Source organism: Dendrobates tinctorius, unplaced genomic scaffold (assembly GCF_039654945.1).
Source record: "Dendrobates tinctorius isolate UK_male_01 unplaced genomic scaffold, ASM3965494v1 ptg000015l, whole genome shotgun sequence".
NCBI classification, from domain to species: Eukaryota; Metazoa; Chordata; class Amphibia; order Anura; family Dendrobatidae; genus Dendrobates; species Dendrobates tinctorius.
Genome location: NW_027361683.1, coordinates 58,665,000 through 58,684,259, shown reverse-complemented (window position 1 = coordinate 58,684,259; position 19,260 = coordinate 58,665,000). Strand labels below are relative to the sequence as shown.

The 19,260-nt window shown below is 43.7% G+C and overlaps 1 protein-coding gene across 6 annotated transcripts in view; it reads left to right on the top strand.

The window, feature by feature from the left end:
- CEP85 (centrosomal protein 85) overlaps window positions 1-19,260 on the top strand; it is a 193,726-nt gene that overhangs the window by 71,496 nt on the left and 102,970 nt on the right. For 5 of the 6 annotated variants that reach the window (XM_073564674.1, XM_073564667.1, XM_073564648.1 and 2 more), the window contains exons 7-8: window positions 1,589-1,774; window positions 1,860-2,012. The exons of the other annotated variant lie outside the window; for it this stretch is intronic. In XM_073564674.1, the coding sequence (XP_073420775.1) occupies window positions 1,589-1,774; window positions 1,860-2,012 (339 nt within the window). The remainder of the gene's footprint in view (window positions 1-1,588; window positions 1,775-1,859; window positions 2,013-19,260) is intronic. 6 annotated transcript variants of the gene reach the window in all.

Here is a 19,260-nt window from a genome sequence, read left to right as displayed (position 1 = left end):
CGCAATAGATCAGCCAAGAATAACCCTAAGAAAAACAAATGTCCTTGCTAGGAGCCCCTAACATCTTGTATCCCGGCAGTAAGATGGGCTAGTATACCACTCTCAAGTGAAAGGCTTCCATCTAGCAGCATAGAATTTGAGAGGGCATTACTGAGTCTGAAGAGGTTCTCACCAGGGCTAGTCTCCACCCTGTTGAAAAGTAGGAAACTGGTTATATCAAGGATCTGTAATAGAACATGGAAGAAATTTCTGTATTTTCATGGCAGCCCTTAGGGGATGAGGCTCCGGTATGGTCCGTTCTAGAGTTTCGGCAATCTGGGTTGGACCTACGGTTAGCAACTAACACTCTTAAGGTACAGGTATCAGCCCTGGGTGCCTTGTGTAATTGCAACCTACCAGCAAATAAATGCGTGTCTCTTTTTATAAGATCCTGTAGTAGGTCCAGACCTGTTATAGTCAAAAAGATTACTCCATGGGACCTGAACCTAGTTTTAGAGTCACTAACTAGAAACCCATTTGAGCCCTTACAGGAGGATATGTCTGCAAAGTTCCTCACTCTTAAGGCAGTTTTACTTGTGGCCCTGACATCATCCCGCAGGGTGAGCGATATACAGGCCCTCTCCAGATTTCCCCCTACACAGGTGTATGACGAAATTTGCTCTAAGACCAAACCCGGCCTGTCTCCCCAAGGAGGTTCTTAAATTCCATAGGAGCCAAGATATTACTCGGCCCTCCTTTTGTAATAATAACCCTAGGAATCCTGGGGATCAAAAATTCCATACAGTGGATGTGAAGGAGGTTCATGTTGGAATATATGTCCATCACCAGTCAGTGGAGGAAGGACCGGTCCATATTTGTAGCCTTTCAGAGTAGCAGAAATGGGTATGGGGTATCCAAGGCTACCCTTGCCAGATGGATCAGGGAGGCCATCTTACACTACGAGTGGTTCTCCGGTTCCTGAAGGCATCAAGGCTCCACCAGAACTGTGGCAACCTCCTGGGCAGAAAAGGCAGCGGTATCAATTGATCAGATCTGTAAGGCCGCTACCTGGTCCTCACCATCTGCTTTCTTTAAACACTACAGACTGACTCTGTCCTCCTCTGGTGACTTGACCTTTGGTAGAAGGGTGCTGCAAGCGGTAGTCCCTCCCTAAGGTGTTTCAATTCTCCAAAAATCACAGGTGTGCTTTCATGTGGGAAAGGAAAACACCAAGGTTACTTACCGGGTGCTGGTTTTTCCTGAACGCATGACAGCACCCGTATATCCCCCTCACCTTATGGGTGTGCACTATACTTTGGGTGTTTTTTATATTGTGGTGTTGGTTATGCGTGTAATTTAACCGGAGGTCCTCTCATTCTGTAACCCAACTGAAGCGGGGGAGAGGTACCTCCCTTTTATTTCAGTAGGTGTCTTGGCTGAGTGGATCCCTCTCTCAGGTGTGGTGTCATGGGTTCTGGAAATAACGGCTACCCGTAAATAACCTTTGTGTATTTTGTTTTCTGCTGTCTTACATTGGTTTGCATCCTATAGTTTGAAAAATACAATAATTGAAAGTACAGAAAAAAATCATGTTAAAATGTGTGTCTAGGATTTGCAAAGGGAGTTTACATTCTTACGAGCACAGTTCGCTGATAAGAGTGATTCAGCTAGCCGAGAGAAGGCCGAACTAGGAAAGAAACTATGTGCTATGGAGTCTGAGAGTAGAGGCCTGAGGGAAGCAATGAAGGAAGCAGCTCAAAACCACTCTGAAGATTTGAAAAAGCAAGAAGAGCGTGTAAGTTCTTGTATTTTTGTCTCTGCTAATGTTCATTTCAGTCTCAAAGCTATGTTGTGAAAATGATGACTGTATTCTGGGGCAGGTAAAAGGAAGAGAACGCCATATTAATTCCTTGAAGAAGAAATGTCAGAAAGAAGTAGAACAGAATAAAGAAAAGCATCACAAAATAGAGACATTGGAGCGATACATGGCCAATCTCCCTACAGCACAGGATCACGAAAAGCAAGTGCTACTGGTAAGTTGTCACTCCATGTGCTTTAGAGACTTAAAGGGCTATTCCCAACACCAAGATCCTATCCCGATATGTAGTAGGTATCTAATAATATTTACCGCCAATTAGAAATGTAGTATAGTTATTCTGATTTGCTATACCTCTTTCCTCATGTGCAGGCTTTGCAGGACATTAGATATCCATGGTTTCGACCACTCATATAGTGATAGTTCAAAAGTTGCTAGTGGTCGTAACCATGTGGTTCTGCAATGCCTGCACACGAGGAAAAACAGAGCGAATCAGATAAACTATACTACATTTCTAATTGAAGGTATTTGCTGATATTATCACACCTACTACATATTGACATAGAATCTTGGAGATGGTAGCACCCCTTTAAGATCACTAATCTGTGGAATATTTCGCCTTCCAGTGTGAAGAAAATTGCTTATTAGATATGGCGTTTAATCACTAGCCTCTTTCCTATTTATTTAATTTTTTGTGCGCGCAATCGTTCTTTATGGGATTGCCTGAGAGAGGCGAATTACACCACTGTCTTCTTACCACAATGCCTCTTTGAAGTTTAATATTGTGAAAACAGAATTCTGACTGTAATCAAGCAATATAAAGGAATGTATTAACTAAATTTTGTATCAGCTAACTTGGTGCAAAGCTGACCGTTACCGATCACAGAAATTCACTTCAGACCAATGTTGCCCAGACCCATAGATCTAATGGGTAGTCCAATTCTGACTAAAAACTTGTGTACCTACAACTACATTTTGGCAAAGATCTGTCAATTATTGAAATTTGTCACACTCCTTTGTGTAATAAATAGATCTTCATAATCTTCAGAAAGTTTAATTTAGCTTTTTGGGGGGGGGAGAGGGGAAGCAGAACATTATGATCGCTTTCTATTCATAAAAATGTCAGTTCAGCGCAGTAAAAAGCATGCCCTCACACAGCTCCATGGATGAAGAAAAAAAAAAAAAAAAAAAGATATAAAGCAACCATGAATTGTAGATACAGGTGCTTCTCACAAAATTAGAATAACATCAAAAAGTTATATTATAGTCTTTACAGAGTGATATATTTCAAGTGTTTTTGTGTTAATGTTGATTATGACTTACAGCCAATCAAAACCCAAAAGACATTAGTAATCAAACGTCATTAGTAAATCAGAATACTTTACTTTATACTAGCTTGAAAAATTATTTTAAAATCCAAAATGTTGGCGTTCTTAAATGTATGTTCAGTAAATGAACTCAATACTTAGTTGGGGCTCTGTTGTGAGCTGGATATAAGGCAGCCGACGCCCTTCTGAGTTGCTGGTGACTTCTCTGCTGGATTCTTGGAGACCAGTCTGATTCCTGCTTCCCAAAGATAAGTTTTTGCTCTGCTATTGAACTTAGTAGTTTTGGTTTTGTTTACCTTGTTTTTTGAGTTCAGCCATCCCCGGCTGGGGGTATGCTGGATTCTTTTTCCTTGATCAGTGTTCTCTTTTGCTCTGCTTCCAGAATATTCTGAGTGCTGATATAGGGTTTGAAGTCTAGTGACTTCAGGGTCCTTTTTGCTTATCAGTTGTGTTGGTAGTATTTTTTGGCAGGGTTTTCTCGGATTGCAGACAGCAGCTTTTCTGTCCTTTTTAGTTAGCTTGGGCCCCATCGTTTGCTCAACCTATCTTTCTATCTGTGTCAGTGTTTATTCATCTTGCTTCACCATCATTATATGTTGGGGGCTGCCTATTGCTTTGGGGTCTGCTCTGGGGCAGTCAGTTTTTCTCTTTTCTCTCTTTAGGCTTGTGTAGATCTCCGGCTGTGGCGAGGTGTCTAGGATCACCGTAGGAACACTCCACGGCTACTGCTAGTTGTGTGATAGGATCAGGGATCTGCAATCCGCTAGTTTCCAACCTCTCTGATTTTCTGGGCTGAGCTTGTGTTTTGTTTTTTCCTTCTCGGTGACTCAATCATAACAGGGTTCCTTTTGGATCAGTTACTGCATCAATGCAGTGTGGCATAGAGGCAATTGGCCTGTGGCACTGCTGAGGTGTTATGGAGGACCAGTGTTGTGAGTTCATTTTCCCCTTCACTACTGAGGCCCGATGAACTCCCTCTTCTGGTAAGGAAAGGTAGTGAGCCTGATTATCAGGCACATGAGCCTAATGATGATGACTGGCTGAGTGGAGTTACGGACTGGATATAAGGCTGCCGACGCCCTCCTGCCTTGCGGGTGATTTCTCTGTGGGATCCTTGGAGACCAGTCTGAATTCCTGCTCTTCTAAAGCTAAGTTTTTCTGCGCTTCTTTTTGCATTTGTGCTTTGACTTTGTTTGCTTTGTTTTTCTGGATTTCTGCCATTCCCTGCTGGGGTGAGCTGAATTCCTTTAGCTCTGTCTTCTGAAGATACCGGAGTGCTGATGTAGTTTTTGGGGCCTGGCTGCTTCAGGGTCTTTTTTCATATCAGCTGTTGGCTTATTTCTTTGATAGGGTTTTTGGCAGATTACAGACAGCAACCATCCTTTCCTGTCCTGTTTAGTTTAGCTTGGGCCACATCGTTTGCTCAGCCTATCTTTCTATCTGTGTGAGTGTTTTTTCATCTTGCTTCACCGTCATTATATGTTGGGGGCTGCCTTTTACTTTGGGGTCTGCTCTGGGGCAGTTTAGATTTCCTTTTCTGTCTTTAGGCTATTTAGCTCTCCGGCTGTGATCGAGGGGTCTAGGGCACCGTAGGAACCCCCCACGGCTACTGCTAGTTGTGTTGATAGGTTCAGGGGTCTGCAATCTGATAGTTGCCAACTTCTCTGGTTTTCTGGACGTAGCTTCTATTTTTGTGTCTGCCTCCTACGGTGACTCATTCATAACAGACCAGGTTGCTTTGATAGCAGCCTTCAGCTCGTCTGCATTGTTGGGTCTGGTGTCTCTCATCTTCCTCTTGACAATACTCCATAGATTCTCTATGGGGTTAAGGTCAGTCGAGTTTGCTGGCCAATCAAGCACAGTGAAATGGTTTTTGAACCAGGTATTGGTACTTTTGGCAGTGTGGACAGGTGCCAATTCCTGCTGGAGAATGAAATTTCCATCTCCAAAAAGCTTGTCAGGGAAGCATGAAGTGCTCTAAAATTTCCTGGTAGATGGCTGCATTGACTTTGCTCTTGATAAAACAAAGCGGACCTAGACCAGCAGATGACATGGCTCCCCAAACCATCACTGATTGTGGGAAAACTCACACTAGACCTAAAGCAGCTTGGATTGTGTGCCTCTCCACTCTTCCTCCAGACTCTGGGACCTTAATTTCCAATTGAAATGCAAACTTTACTTTCTCCTACGCCTCATTCGGGGACACAGGACCATGGGTGTTATGCTGCTGCCACTAGGAGGACACTAAGCAAACCACAGAAAAAATTAACTACTCCTCTGCAGTATACACCCTCTCACTGGCTGAGATTTACCCAGTTCTTGTCTGGAGGAGGCACTTGGGTCTGGCTTCAGACCCCACCGTTTTTTTTTTTTTGTTTTTTTTTCAGTAAATGTTTATTTTTTAAGTAATGTAGTGAAGGAGGTGGTGGACCTTTCTTCTTGGGTCCGATCTCCCCTGGAACCATCAACAGGCGAAAAGGGGTCATGCCTAGGCTCATTTAGGGCGACGGTTCCTGCTGGTCCCGATCTCTCAATGGCAGCAGAGGCAAATGGAGGGTCACCTTCATGTTTCCTCCCCCGGACCCACGCAATACAGTTGTGGCCAAAAGTATTGACACACCTGCAATTCTGACAGATAATACTCAATTTGTTCCTGAAAATGATTGCAAACACAAATTCTTTGGTATTATTATCTTCATTTAATTTGTCTTAAATGAAAAAACACAAAAGAGAATGAAGCAAAACATTGATCATTTCACACAAAACTCCAAAAATTGACACCCTCAGCCTAATACTTGGTTGCACAATCTTTAAAATAACTGCGACCAACCGCTTCCGGTAACCATCAATGAGTTTCTTACAATGCTCTACTGGAATTTTAGACCATTCTTCTTTGGCAAACTGCTCCAGGTCCCTGATATTTGAAGGGTGCCTTCTCCAAACTGCCATTTTTAGATCTCTCCACAGTTGTTCTATGGGATTCAAGTCTGGACTCATTGCTGGCCACCTTAGAAGTCTCCAGTGCTTTCTCTCAAACCATTTACTAGTGCTTTTTGAAGTGTGTTTTGGGTCATTGTCCTGCTGGAAGACCCATGACCTCTGAGGGAGATCCAGCTTTCTCACACTGGGCCCTACATTATGCTGCAAAATTTGTTGGTAGTCTTCAGACTTTATAATGCCATGCACACGGTCAAGCAGTCCAGTGCCAGAGTCAGCAAAGCAACCCCAAAACATCAGGGAACCTCCGCCATGTTTGACTTTAGGGACCGTGTTCTTTTCTTTGAATGCCTCTTTTTTTTTTTTTTTTTTTCTCCTGTAAACTCTGTCTCTTTGCCCAAAAACCTCTACTTTTGTCTCATCTGACCAGAGAACATTCTTCCAAAACGTTTTAGGCTTTTTCAGGTAAGTTTTGGCAAACTCCAGCCTGGCTTTTTTTATGTCTCGGGGTAAGAAGTGGGGTCTTCCTGGGTCTCCTACCATACAGTCCCTTTTCATTCAGACGCCGACGGATAGTACGGGTTGACACTGTTGTACCCTCGGACTGCAGGGCAGCTTGAACTTGTTTGGATGTTAGTCGAGGTTCTTTATCCAGCATCCGCACAATCTTGCGTTGAAATCTCTTGTCAATTTTTTTCTTTTCCGTCCACATCTAGGGAGGTTAGCCACAGTGCCTTGGGCTTTAAACTTCTTGATGACACTGCGCACGGTAGACACAGGAACATTCAGGTCTTTGGATATGGACTTGTAGCCTTGAGATTGCTCATACTTCCTCACAATTTTGTTTCTCAAGTCCTCAGACAGTTCTTTGGTCTTCTTTCTTTTCTCCATGCTCAATGTGGTACACACAAGGACACAGGACAGAGGTTGAGTCAACTTTAATCCATGTCAACTGGCTGCAAGTGTGATTTAGTTATTGCCAACACCTGTTAGGTGCCACAGGTAAGTTACAGGTGTTGTTAATTACACAAATTAGAGACGCATCATATGATTTTTCGAACAGTGCCAATACTTTTGTCCACCCTCTTTTTTATGTTTGGTGTGGAATTATATCCAATTTGGCTTTAGGACAATTCTTTGTGTTTTTTTATTTAAGACAAATGAAGATAATACCAAAGAATTTGTGTTTGCAATCATTTTCAGGAAGAAACTGAGTATTATCTGACAGAATTGCAGGGGTGTCAATACTTTTGGCCACAACTGTATAATGACGTCATGCAGCCCACTGATGCAAGCGGCAACCTCTCCATCCCCCCTGTGATAATTGTTTCACCTGTGCAATACAAAGGAAATCCTGAAAACATGATCGGTTGGTGGGCCTTGAGGACTGGAGTTGGGGAACCCTGTATTGAGCAATATACCTTTTAAGGATAGCGCAGCTTCGGCTCTGCTATGCCGCCTCCGTGAGTATGATGAGCTGAGATGGCTTGTCACAGCACAGCCGCCATGACCGAGCAACAGTCAGTGGGTCCTGGTCCCTGGGGGGGGAAGGGGGAGCACTGATCCGGTGTCCAGCGGCGTTTGCGCTGTGTCCGGCCGCGGCCTCTCTTCTGCCGGCGCGCATTGCCGGCGGCCGCCATAAGTTGAGCTCCCGGCTTCTAGCCGGTCTAGGCTGCAGTCCCTTAGATCCGACCACCGTGGTTGGGTGGCGCCCACATTACTGGCTCTTCTCGTTTTGAACGAGAAGCGCTTTCCTGGTCTCTGGGGGGCCATAATTTTTCACTCTGCCTGCTTCCTGACAGCTGAGGGGGGTACTTTTTTAGCTGCGAGGATAACGCTAGAAGGAGCCTCAAAGGACTGCAGAGATTACAGTTTCTCCCCTGGGGACATCAGGACCTGGGTAAGCTGCACTGCTCCACAGCAGTGACATTAACCCCTTCTCTGCACGTGAGCAGTGACATTAACCCCTTCTCTACACGTGCAATTCTCTCTGCCTGTGGCCCATATTCTGCCTATACACTATGTCTCAATCTAAGGGGAAGGCTAACAAAAACACAGCTTTTTTTTTTTTTACCTCATGTGCCTCGAGCAATGCAGCCTTGCCCCGTGCTCACATTAATTCATTATGAACGATTGTCAACCGAAATGTGCCCAGAGGCTGCCACCGATAACACTGAGTTTAGTCCTCCTGAGTGGGCTGCGTCCCTGTCTCGATCTGTGGATTCCCTGGCCAAAGCAGTAGACTTCCTCCGGGTCTCCTCTTTAAGTCAGAACGTCTCTTTGCTGACTGTGGAGGGCTCTGGTGACGGTCGGGAAGCATCCACCAGCAGGGATCAGGCTTCTAGAAAACGGACCCATGACGCGTCCGCCGATCATGCTCGCACTTCGGCATCTGCGAGTTCCATTTTTTCGCTCCCTCTCCTGACGTTCGCAGCAAGCATGACTCAATACGAGTCTGATACATCATTAGGTCAGGATCCCCCGAATTATCAAGAGACGCTTGATTCTCTTAGAGTCGGTCAACAAGATTCTGAGGTTGGACGAGGAAAATATTTCCGCTCCGGAACACATAGTGTCCTTTAAGAAGAATAAACGTGTTCACAAAGTATTTACCAATCATCCAGAGTTTAAGAACATTGTCCAGAGACATAGGGACTGACCAGATAAGCGGTTCTCCGGTCGAAAGCCTATTGAGTCTAAATATCCTTTTTCTCGGGATCTAATTAAGGATTGGTTACAGCCCCCTTCAGTGGATCCTCCTATATCACGTCTTGCTTACAAATTGCTCTTGTCTGTATCTGATGGTTCCTCAGTCAAAAACCCCACTGACTGTCAAATTGACTAACTTGCTCGCTCAGTCTTTGAGGCTTCCAAAGCGGCGCTCTTTCCGTCTTTCGCAGCAACTTGGGTGGCTAAGGCTATGGCTGCTTGGGCACAGGTGTTAATCACAACTATTCAGGATAGCAATCTTCCCCCAGAGGCAGCCAGCCTAGCCAGTCAGATAGCTCATGCCGGAGACTTTGTAGTTAACGCTTCTTTAGATGTGGTAAATTGCGCTGCATAGGCAGCTGCAAATGCAGTCTCCATTAGAAGGGCACTGTGCTTTGCGCCTGCCAGGCAGATTCTGCTTCCAAGAAATCGTTGACCTCTCTACCTTATCAAACTGGTCGCCTATTTGGGGAGAAACTGGACCAGCTCATTTCTGACGCTACCGGAGGGAAGAGTAAATTCCTTCCCCAACAAAGGCCCGTCCGACTCGTTTTCTGCCTTTTCGCAACAATTCCAGTTGGTCCTCCACAACCTTCTCTTCTGGATCAGGTTGGTCCCCGCAAGGAGACAGAGGTTCCCAGGTCTCATACAGACCTAACCGCATCTGGAAACCCAGGCCAAGGGCATCTAAAACGAAGGGAGCCAGATCCCATAGATCCTTTTCACAATGACTCGCTGTGGTATCCGGCAGACACTGACAAAGTAGGCGGCCGTTTACTTTCATTTCCAGGCCTGGATCCCGGTCGTCCACGACGAGTGGGTCAGAAAGCTGGTGTCCTCCGGATACAAAATAGTTCCCCCCCCCGACATGTTTTTTTCCGGTCCCACTCCCCCCTAAACAAGGACAACTGCTTTCCTTCAGGCCGTTCATGCGCTGTAAAGGGACGGAGTCATTATTCCGGTCCCTCAAGACGAAAGTTTCAAGGGGTTTTACTCAAACCTATTTGTGGTTCCGAGGAAGGACTGAACAATGAGGCCCATACTCGACCTCAAGCTGTTGAACGGGTTTGTCAGGATGCGACGATTCAGAATGGAATCTCTCGGTTCAGTCGTTGCCTCCATGGAAAAAGGAGAGTTCCTAGCATCCATCGACATCAAGGATGCTTACCTTCACAACCCAATCTTTCCGTCACATCAACCGTTCCTACCTTCACAATTTGCGAGGAATATTTCCAGTTCGTTGCCTTGCCCTTCGGCCTCGCCACCGCCCCCAGAGTATTCACCAAGGTCAGGGCAGCTTTCATGGCCATTCTTCACGCTCCGGGAGTGGTGGTACTTCCGTATCTGGACGACCTACTCATCAAGGGCCTGTCCTCCCCAGCCTGCGAGGAATCTGTAGGTACCATAGTGGATACACTTTCTCGCCTGGGCTGGAAAATAAACTTTGAAAAGTCTTCTCCAGTACCGGCTCAGCAAATTTCCTTCTGGCGACTACCAGATCGCATGAATCTACTGTCGCAGGGCCTGATTTACCACCAGAACTCCGGGGCCCTGTCTTTGACGGCGTGGCCGTCGAATCCTGGAATTTAGCGCAAGCTGGATACTCACGAAGTGATCTCCACCATGATTAGTGCTAGGAAGCCCGCGTCCATGCTCATTTATCGTCGCACCTGGAGAACCTTCTTGTGGTGCAAGGACCATGGACAATCTCCTCTGGTGTTCTCCATGCCTTCCATATTGGAATTCCTGCAGTCCGGATTAGAGTCGGGCCTCGCGCTTAGCTCGCTCAAAAGACAAGTTTCAGCCTTGTCTGTTCTATTCCAACGCAAGATTGCTACCAGATTACAGGTGAAGATGTTCATTCAGGGAGTTTCCCACATAGTGCCTCCCAATGAAAGGCCGTTGGAATCATGGGATCTTGGTTCTCGGAGTCTTACAGGAAGCCCCTTTTGAACCACTGCAGGATGTATCACTAACCTTTCTTGGAAGGTGGTTTTCCTAGTGGCAATTACGTTAATCAGACGAGTTTTGGAGTTGGCGGCCCTGTCCTGCCGATCTCCGTTCCTGAATTTTCATCAGAACAAGGCAGTTTTGAGGACGTCCCCATCTTTTCTGCCCAAAGTTGGGTCTTTTCATCTCAATGAGGAGATTGTTTTGCCTTCATTCTGTCTGGCACCAGTCCATCGTATCGAGAAGGCCCTCCACACCCTTGATGTGGTTAGGGCTCTTAGACGGTACATCTCGCTGACAGCTCCCTTCCGCAAGTCAGATGCCCTGTTCTTGCTTCCAGAGGGGCATAGGAAGAGGGTCTAGCCGCTTCAAAGGCCACACTAGCCAAGTGGATTCACTCGGCTATTCAGGAGTCCTACCGTGTCAGGGCCACACCTTTCCCAGCAGGGATTAAGGCGCATTCTACTCGGTCAGTGGGCGCCTCTTGGGTCATTTGCCACCAGGCGTCAGCGGAACAGGTCTGCAAGGCTGGTAGATCTGCAAAGCAGGGGGTGGTTATAAATGGTATATTCTCTAACGGGGTCGCTGTGACCAGTGGGGTACTGCAGGGGTCGGTGTTGGGACCTATTCTCTTCAGCATATTTATTAACGATCTGGTAGAAGGTTTGCATAGTAAAATATCGATATTTGCAGATGATACAAAACTATGTAAAGCAGTCAATACAAGAGAAGATGGTATTCTGCTACAGATGGATCTGGATAAGTTGGGAACTTGGGCCGAAAGGTGGCAGATGCAGTTTAACAATGATAAATGTAAGGTTATACACATGGGAAGAAGGAATCAATATCACCATTACACACTGAACGGTTAACCACTGGGTAAATCTGACATGGAAAAGTACTTGGGGATCCTAGTTAATGATAAACTTACCTGGAGCAGCCAGTGCCAGGCAGCGGCTGCCAAGGCAAACAGGATCATGGGGTGCATTAAAAGAGGTCTGGATACACATGATGAGAGCATTATACTGCCTCTGTACAAATCTCTGGTTAGACCGCACATTGGAGTACTGTGTACAGTTTTGGGCACCGGTGCTCAGGAAGGATATAATGGAACTAGAGCGGGTACAAAGGAGGGCAACAAAATTAATAAAGGGGATGGGGAACTACAATACCCAGAGAGATTAGCAAAATTAGGATTATTTAGTCTAGAAAAAAGACGACTGAGGGGCGATCTAATAACCATGTATAAGTATATAAGGGGACAATACAAATATCTCTCCTAGGATCTGTTTATACCAAGGAAGGTGACGGTCACAAGGGGACATTCTCTGCGTCTGGAGGAGAAAAGGTTTTTCCACCAACATAGAAGAGGATTCTTTACTGTTAGGGCAGTGAGAATCTGGAATTCCCTGCCTGAGGAGGAGGTGATGGCGAACTCAGTCGAAGGGTTCAAGAGAGGCCTGGATGTCTTCCTGGAGCGTAACAATATTGTATCTTACAGTTGCTAGGTTCTTTAGAAGGATGTAGATCTGGGGATTTATTCTGACAGAATTTTATAGTCTGAACTAGATGGACGGTCTTTTTTTTCAGCCTTACTAACCATGTTACTAGTTCTTATAAGACTGCTACTTGGTCCAGCTTGCATACTTTTACAAAGCACTACCACATTCATTCTCAGGCCTCTACAGATGCTGCTCTTGGCAGGTGCATTCTGCAATCGGCAGTACCACAGCTGTAAGCCAGTGGTACATGGGGTATTAGCAGTTGTGGTGTTACCCACCCAGGGACTGCTTTAGGACATCCCATGGTCCTGTGTCCCCCAATGAGGCGTATGAGAAGTAGGCATTTTTGTGTGCTCACCGTAAAATCCTTTTCTCCGAGCCAATCATTGGGGGACGCAGCACCCACCGTTAGCCTATTGGCTTGTTGTATCGTTCTTAGGTTTTGACAGTTTATTGTTCTTTGTTTAATACACCTACTGCTTTTTCAACGAACTGGGTAAATCTCAGCCAGCGAGAGAGTGTATACTGCAGAGGAGGAGTTAATTTTTTTTTCTGTGATTTGCTTAGTGTCCTAGTGGCAGCAGCATAACACTCATGGTCCTGTGTCCCCCAGTGATTGGCTCGGAGAAAAGGATTTTACGGTGAATACACTCAAATCCCCATTTCATCTGAAAACACCTTGGACCACTAAGCAACAGTCCAGTTCTTTTTCTCCTTGGCCCAGATAAAACATTTCAGGCATTGCCTAGTGGTCATGAGTGACTTGACACAAGGAATGCGTCACTCGTAGCCCATGTCCTGGATACATCTGTGGGTGTAACTATTGAAGCAATGACTCCAGCAGCAGTCCACTCTTTGTGAATATCCCCCAAATTTTTGAATGGCCTTTTCTTAACAATCCTTTCAAGGCTGCGGTTATCCCGGTTGCTTGGGCACCTTTTTCTACCACACGTTTCCTTCCACTCAACTTTCCATCAATGTGCTTGGATACAGCCCTCTATGAACAGCCAGCATCTTTAGCAATGACCTTTTGTGGCTTACCCTTCTTGTGGAGTGTGTCAATGACTGCCTTCTGGACATCTGTCAAATCAGCGGTTTTTCCCCATGATTGTGGAGCCTACTGAAACAAACTAAGGGACCTTTTTAACCCCTTCCTGACACTGGACGCACTTCCATCCATGTTCCCTGGGATTTAATGCCAATAGATGGAATAGTAAGTCATAAGTGATCAGCCGGGTTCACGGGGGGAGCACAGCTGATCGTGACAGGGTGTCAGCTGATTATCACAGCTGACACCCGGCACTAAGTGCCAGGAGCGGTCACTTTAACCCCCGACACACTACGATCAAACATGATCGCAGCGTTCCCATGCCATAGAGAAGCATCGTGCAGGGAGGGGGGGGCTCCCTGCGTGCTTCCCTGAGACCCTCAGAACGCGTTGTGATCGCGTTGTTCCAAGGGCCTTCTCCCTGCTGTCCCCCAGATCCAAGATGGCCGCGGGGTCCTGATGGGAGGTGGCTTGTCAGTGCCTGCTGAGAGCAGGCATCGGCAAGCCTCCTGCACTGCCTGTCAGATCAGTGATCTGACACAGTGCTGGGCGAAGTGTCAGATCAGCGATCGGACACTATATAATGATGTCCCATCCTGGGACAAAGTAAAAAAAATAAAACTTCTGAAAATACACTACGTTCAAAAGTTTAGGGTCACTTGGAAATTTCCTTATTTTTGAAAGAAAAGCAGTTTTTCCAATGAAGCCAACATTAAATGATTCAGAAATACACTCTATACATTGTTAATGTGGTAAATGACTATTCTAGCTGCAAACTTCTGGTTTGTAATGCAATATCTTCATAGGTGTATAGAGGCCCATTTCCACGAACCATCATTCCAGTGTTCTTATGGTACTTTGTGTTTGCTAACTGTAAGAAGGCTAATGGATAGTTAGAATACCCTTGAAAACCCTTGTGCAAGTATGTTATCACAGCTGAAAACAGTTTGGCTGATTATAGAAGCTATAAACCTGACCTTCCTTTGAGGTAGTTGAGAATCTGGTGCATTATATTTGTTGGTTCCAATAAACTCTCAAAATGGACAGAAAAAAAGAACTTGCATGTGAAACTCTACAGTCTATTATTTTTCTTAGAAATGAAGGCTATTCCATGCGAGAAATTGCCAAGAAACTGAAGATTTCCTACAATGGTATGTACTACTCCCTTCAGAGGAGAGCACAAACAGGCTCTAACCAGAGCAGAAAGAGAAGTGGGAGGCCCCGCTGCACAACTGAGCAACAAGACAAGTACATTAGAGTCTGTATTTGGAGAAATCAATGCCTTACAGGTCCTCAGCTGGCAGCTTCATTAAATAGTACATGCAAAACAACAGTGTCAACGTGTCTACAGTGAAGAGGCATCTCCTGGATGCTGGCCTTCAGTGGCAAAGAAATAGCTAGATCTGAGACTGGCTAATAAAAGGAAAAGATTAATATGGGCAAAAGAACACAGACATTGGACAGAGGAAGATTGGAAAAAAAGTGTTACGGACAGACGAATCCAACTTTGAGGTGTCTGGATCACACAGAAGAACATTTGTGAGACGCAGAACAACTGAAGAGATCCTGGAAGAGTGCCTGATGCCATCTGTCAAGCATGGTGGAGGTAATGTGATGGTTTGGGGTTGCTTTGGTGCTGGTAAAGTGGGAGATTTGTACAAAGTACAAAGGGATTATGAATAAGGAAGGCTATTACTCCATTTTGCAACGCCATGCCATACCCTGTGGACATCGCTTGATTGGAGCCAATTTCATCCTACAACAGGACAATAACCCAAAGCACACCTCCAAATTATGCAAGAACTATTTAAGGAAGAAGCAGGCAGTGGCCAACGCAGTCCCCAGATCTCAACCCCATTCAGCTGTTGTGGGAGCAGCTTGACCGTCTGATACGCAAAAAGTGCCCACCAAACCAACTTGTGGGAGGGGCTTCTGAAAGCATGGGGTGAAATTTCTCCAGATTACCTCAGCAAATTAACTGCTAGAATGCCAAAGGTTTGCAATGCTGTAATTGCTGCAAAGGGAGCATTCTTTGACGAAAGCAAAGTTTGAAGGAGAAAATTAGTATTTCAAATCTTTTTTTTCGAACCTTGTCAGTCTGGACTAGATTTTAAATTCATTTGGCAACTCATTTGATTAATAAAAGTGAGTTTTCATGGAAAACACAAAATTGTCTGGATGACCCGAAACTTTTGTACGGTAGTGTATTTTTAAAAAGTTCCTAAATAAAGAGAAAAATATTCCAAAAAATACATTGCTTTATGTAAATAAAAGTACACATTAACAGTAGTATCGCCACGTCCGTAACGACCCGCCCTATAAAACTGTCCCACTAGTAAACCCCTTTAGTGAACCCCTTAAAGCATTGTTTTTTTGCCTTTTTTATCCTCATACCGCCGAACAAAAAGTGGAATAACACGTGATCAAAAAGACTAATATAAATAAACATGGTACCGCTGAAAACGTCATCTTGTCCCTCAAAAACGAGCTGCCATACAGCGTCATCAGCGAAAGAATAAAAGTTATAGCTCGCAGAATAAAGCGATGCAAAAATAAATTTTTATATAAAATTGTTTTCATTGTATAAAAGCTCCAAAACATAAAGATATAAACGAGGTATCGCTGTAATAGTACTAACCAGGGTGGATAAAAATCAATGTGTTTTTTTTTTTTAAAAAAAATCAAAAAAAATCGGATTTTTTTTATTTAAATCGGATTTTTTTCAATAAACTGCTTTTTGAGGAAAATATTTTACCATCCAAAGGTTCTTCCATCATGAGATAAAGCTGAGTTGTTTAACTCAGTAGAATAAAGGCTGTATATGTGTAACATTCACAATGCCATGCTCTTCCAGAGGTTTCTGTAGGATTAGTGGGCAGTTTCTCTCCTATATTATCACAGACCCTCGCTTTACTTACGCAGTTCTCAAAACTGAATTTGACTCCGCAGAGGTCCCAGCCTCTTCTTCACGGCAAAAATGTTACAACATGAACAGAGTTGAGAAAAAGACCTTAATCCTATTGTTCTACAAACCTATGAATACAGAATCAACCCCTTCAGTGCCAAGTCCAAGAAGTTAGACAATATGTTTCTGATTGTTTGGAGTGGAATAGATCTGCACAACACAAGAAGAATGTGAATCTAAGTGTGAGGAGGAGGAAGGGCAAGCAGACAAGAAAATGAAAGTGAAACTTTGAGCACAATACTGCAGCATAGCCACAGACAGACAAGTCTGGATCTGTTTGTGTGTATGATCTGAGGTTTATTACATTCTTTCCTTATAATGGCAGCAGGCCGTAAAAGAGACCCAGTTTGGGAATATTTTAATGAAGCTCCTTCGCCTATCGGTAAGGCAGGCATGCGTGCAAAATGCAAACGATGCAACAAAGAGATGCAAGGCCTGGTGGCGCGAATGAGGTAACATCATGAGAAGTGCGGTGATGAAGATGACCAAAGAAACACTTCTGAACAGGCAGGATCTTCAGGTTGGTAAACATTTTTATTGAATCCTATTTCTAAAGACTGAACTGTCATGTGTGAGAAAAATTATATTTCTTATTATTACTGCATGTTACTGTCATTTGGTACAGTTATGAAGAAAAACAAATATTCCTTTTGGGGCAGGGGCAGTGATGTGTTGTGTACAATAAGCAGAAATTGTATAAACAATAAAATAACAGCATTGACTTTTTTTGTTTAGGTGAATTCATGGATTCTGGAAACTATCCACCTCCAAGATCACCATCATCCTGTTCTACAGTTTCAGAGTTATCCATCCAGGATAGTGCTTCATTAGCAGCAGCAGCAGCATCATCATCATCAGACACCCACAGCCACATATCACCATCACCCAAAAGGAAGAAAAAACCTTTACCTCCTGGAACCACCATAGATAGGTTTGTGATAAGAACTAGCAGATTAGAAAAAGAGTTGATTGATGAAAAAATTGCCCAGTTTATTTATGCAACGAACTCTTCTTTCCATCTGACTGAGAACCCACATTTCATTAATATGGTTCAGTCACTGAGACCAGGATACAGTCCACCCAGCAGAGCTGATGTTGCAGGGAAACTGCTGGATCAAGTGTATGACAGAGAAATGGAGCAATGTGCAACATCTCTGGAGGGTAAAATTGATAACCTAAGTATTGATGGGTGGAGTAATGTCCACAATGATCCTATTGTATGTGCTTGTATAACAACAGAAGAAGGTAAAGTCTTCCTTGCACAAACAACTGATACGTCAGGAAATGCACACACAGCAGAATACTTACAGGAAGTGGCAGTAAAAGCTATAACGACATGTGAACAAAAATTCAAATGTCTAGTACGCAGTTTGGTCACTGACAATGCTGCAAACGTATCCAAGATGAGAAGAGATTTAGAAGAGCAGGGAGGGAATACAAAGCTGCTAATAACATATGGTTGCAGTGCTCATTTGCTGCACCTCTTAGCCAAAGACTTAAGTGTTCCAGAAATAAAGGCTAATGTTGTTGAAATTGCTAAATACTTCCGTAATAATCATTTTGCTACAGCAGCTCTGAAAAGGATGGGTGGAACCAAGCTAACGCTCCCACAAGATGTTAGATGGAACTCTGTGGTGGACTGTTTTGAGCAGTATATCAAAAACTGGCCTATTCTGATGACACTTTGTGAAGAAAATCGAGATAAAATAGATGGCACTGTCACGGCCAAAATCCTCAGCATTGGGCTTAAGAGAAATGTTGAACATATGCTGAGCTTCCTGAAACCCATCTCTCAAGCTTTAAACAAAATACAGAAAAATAGATGTTTTATTGCGGATGCTGTTGAAATTTGGAAGGAACTGAGTGAACACTTAAAAACAACTACACATGGACAGAATTAAATTACAAGCAGTAAACAAACGAATGGGACAAGCACTGACTCCAGCTCATTTTTTGGCAAATATTGTCAATATCCAATATCAGGGTCAAAACCTAAGTGCTGAGGAAGAGGAGTTAGCTATGACATGGGTATCCAGCAATCATCCATCTTTAATGCCAACTATAATAAACTTCAGAGCTAAGGGGGAACCATTCAAGAAATATATGTTTGCTGAAGATATTTTAAGGAAGGTCACACCAGTAAACTGGCGGAAGTCACTTAAGCGCTTGGATTTAGAGACTGTTCAAGTAATGATTTCACTTTTAACAGCAGTAGCTTCTTCTGCAGGTGTTGAAAGAATATTCTCTTCCTTTGGACTCATTCATTCTAAATTGAGAAATCGGTTGGGACCCAATAAAGCAGGAAAGCTTGTTTTTCTTTTCCAGATTATGAATAGGAACAAAGATGATGATGAAGATGACGACAAGTGAGCTACAGAGCACAGCAGGGACAGTAGTATTTAAGTTTTTCATGTGTCGGCTGGGCTGACAGTCTAAGTTTCTTAAAATATATATATATTTTGTTTAGCCAAATTAGTTAACAAACATGGATGTTTGTTTAAGCAAATAACTTATGCTGTAATGTTGTTATTGTTTCAGTTGAATAAATCTATTTAAATTGTTATTAAGGTCAGGATTATTTTTCTCCTTCCTAAGTACAACAGAACAGTGGTGTCCAAATATGAATGATTAACCCATTAAACTGGGGAGAAAAAAGTAATATAAAAAGTGATTCTAAAAATCTTCATCTACTTGCATGTTAAAGTAGCAAGAACTAGTTTAGGTAGAAACTTTGATTTAAATCACAGATTTAAATCAAGCCTTACTGACTAGTGATTTAAATCGTGATTTAAATCAGTTAGATTTAAATCAAATCCACCCTGGTACTAACCCAAAGAATAATCCTGCTTTATCAATTTTACCACACGCAGAATGGTATAAATGCACCCCCAATGAAATTCATGAATTGCTTGGTTTTGTTCATTCTAACTCCGAAGAATCGTAATAAAAAGCGATCAAAAAATGTCGTGTACCCGCAAATGGTACCAATAAAAATGTCAACTCGTCCTGCAAAAGAAAAAAAAAAA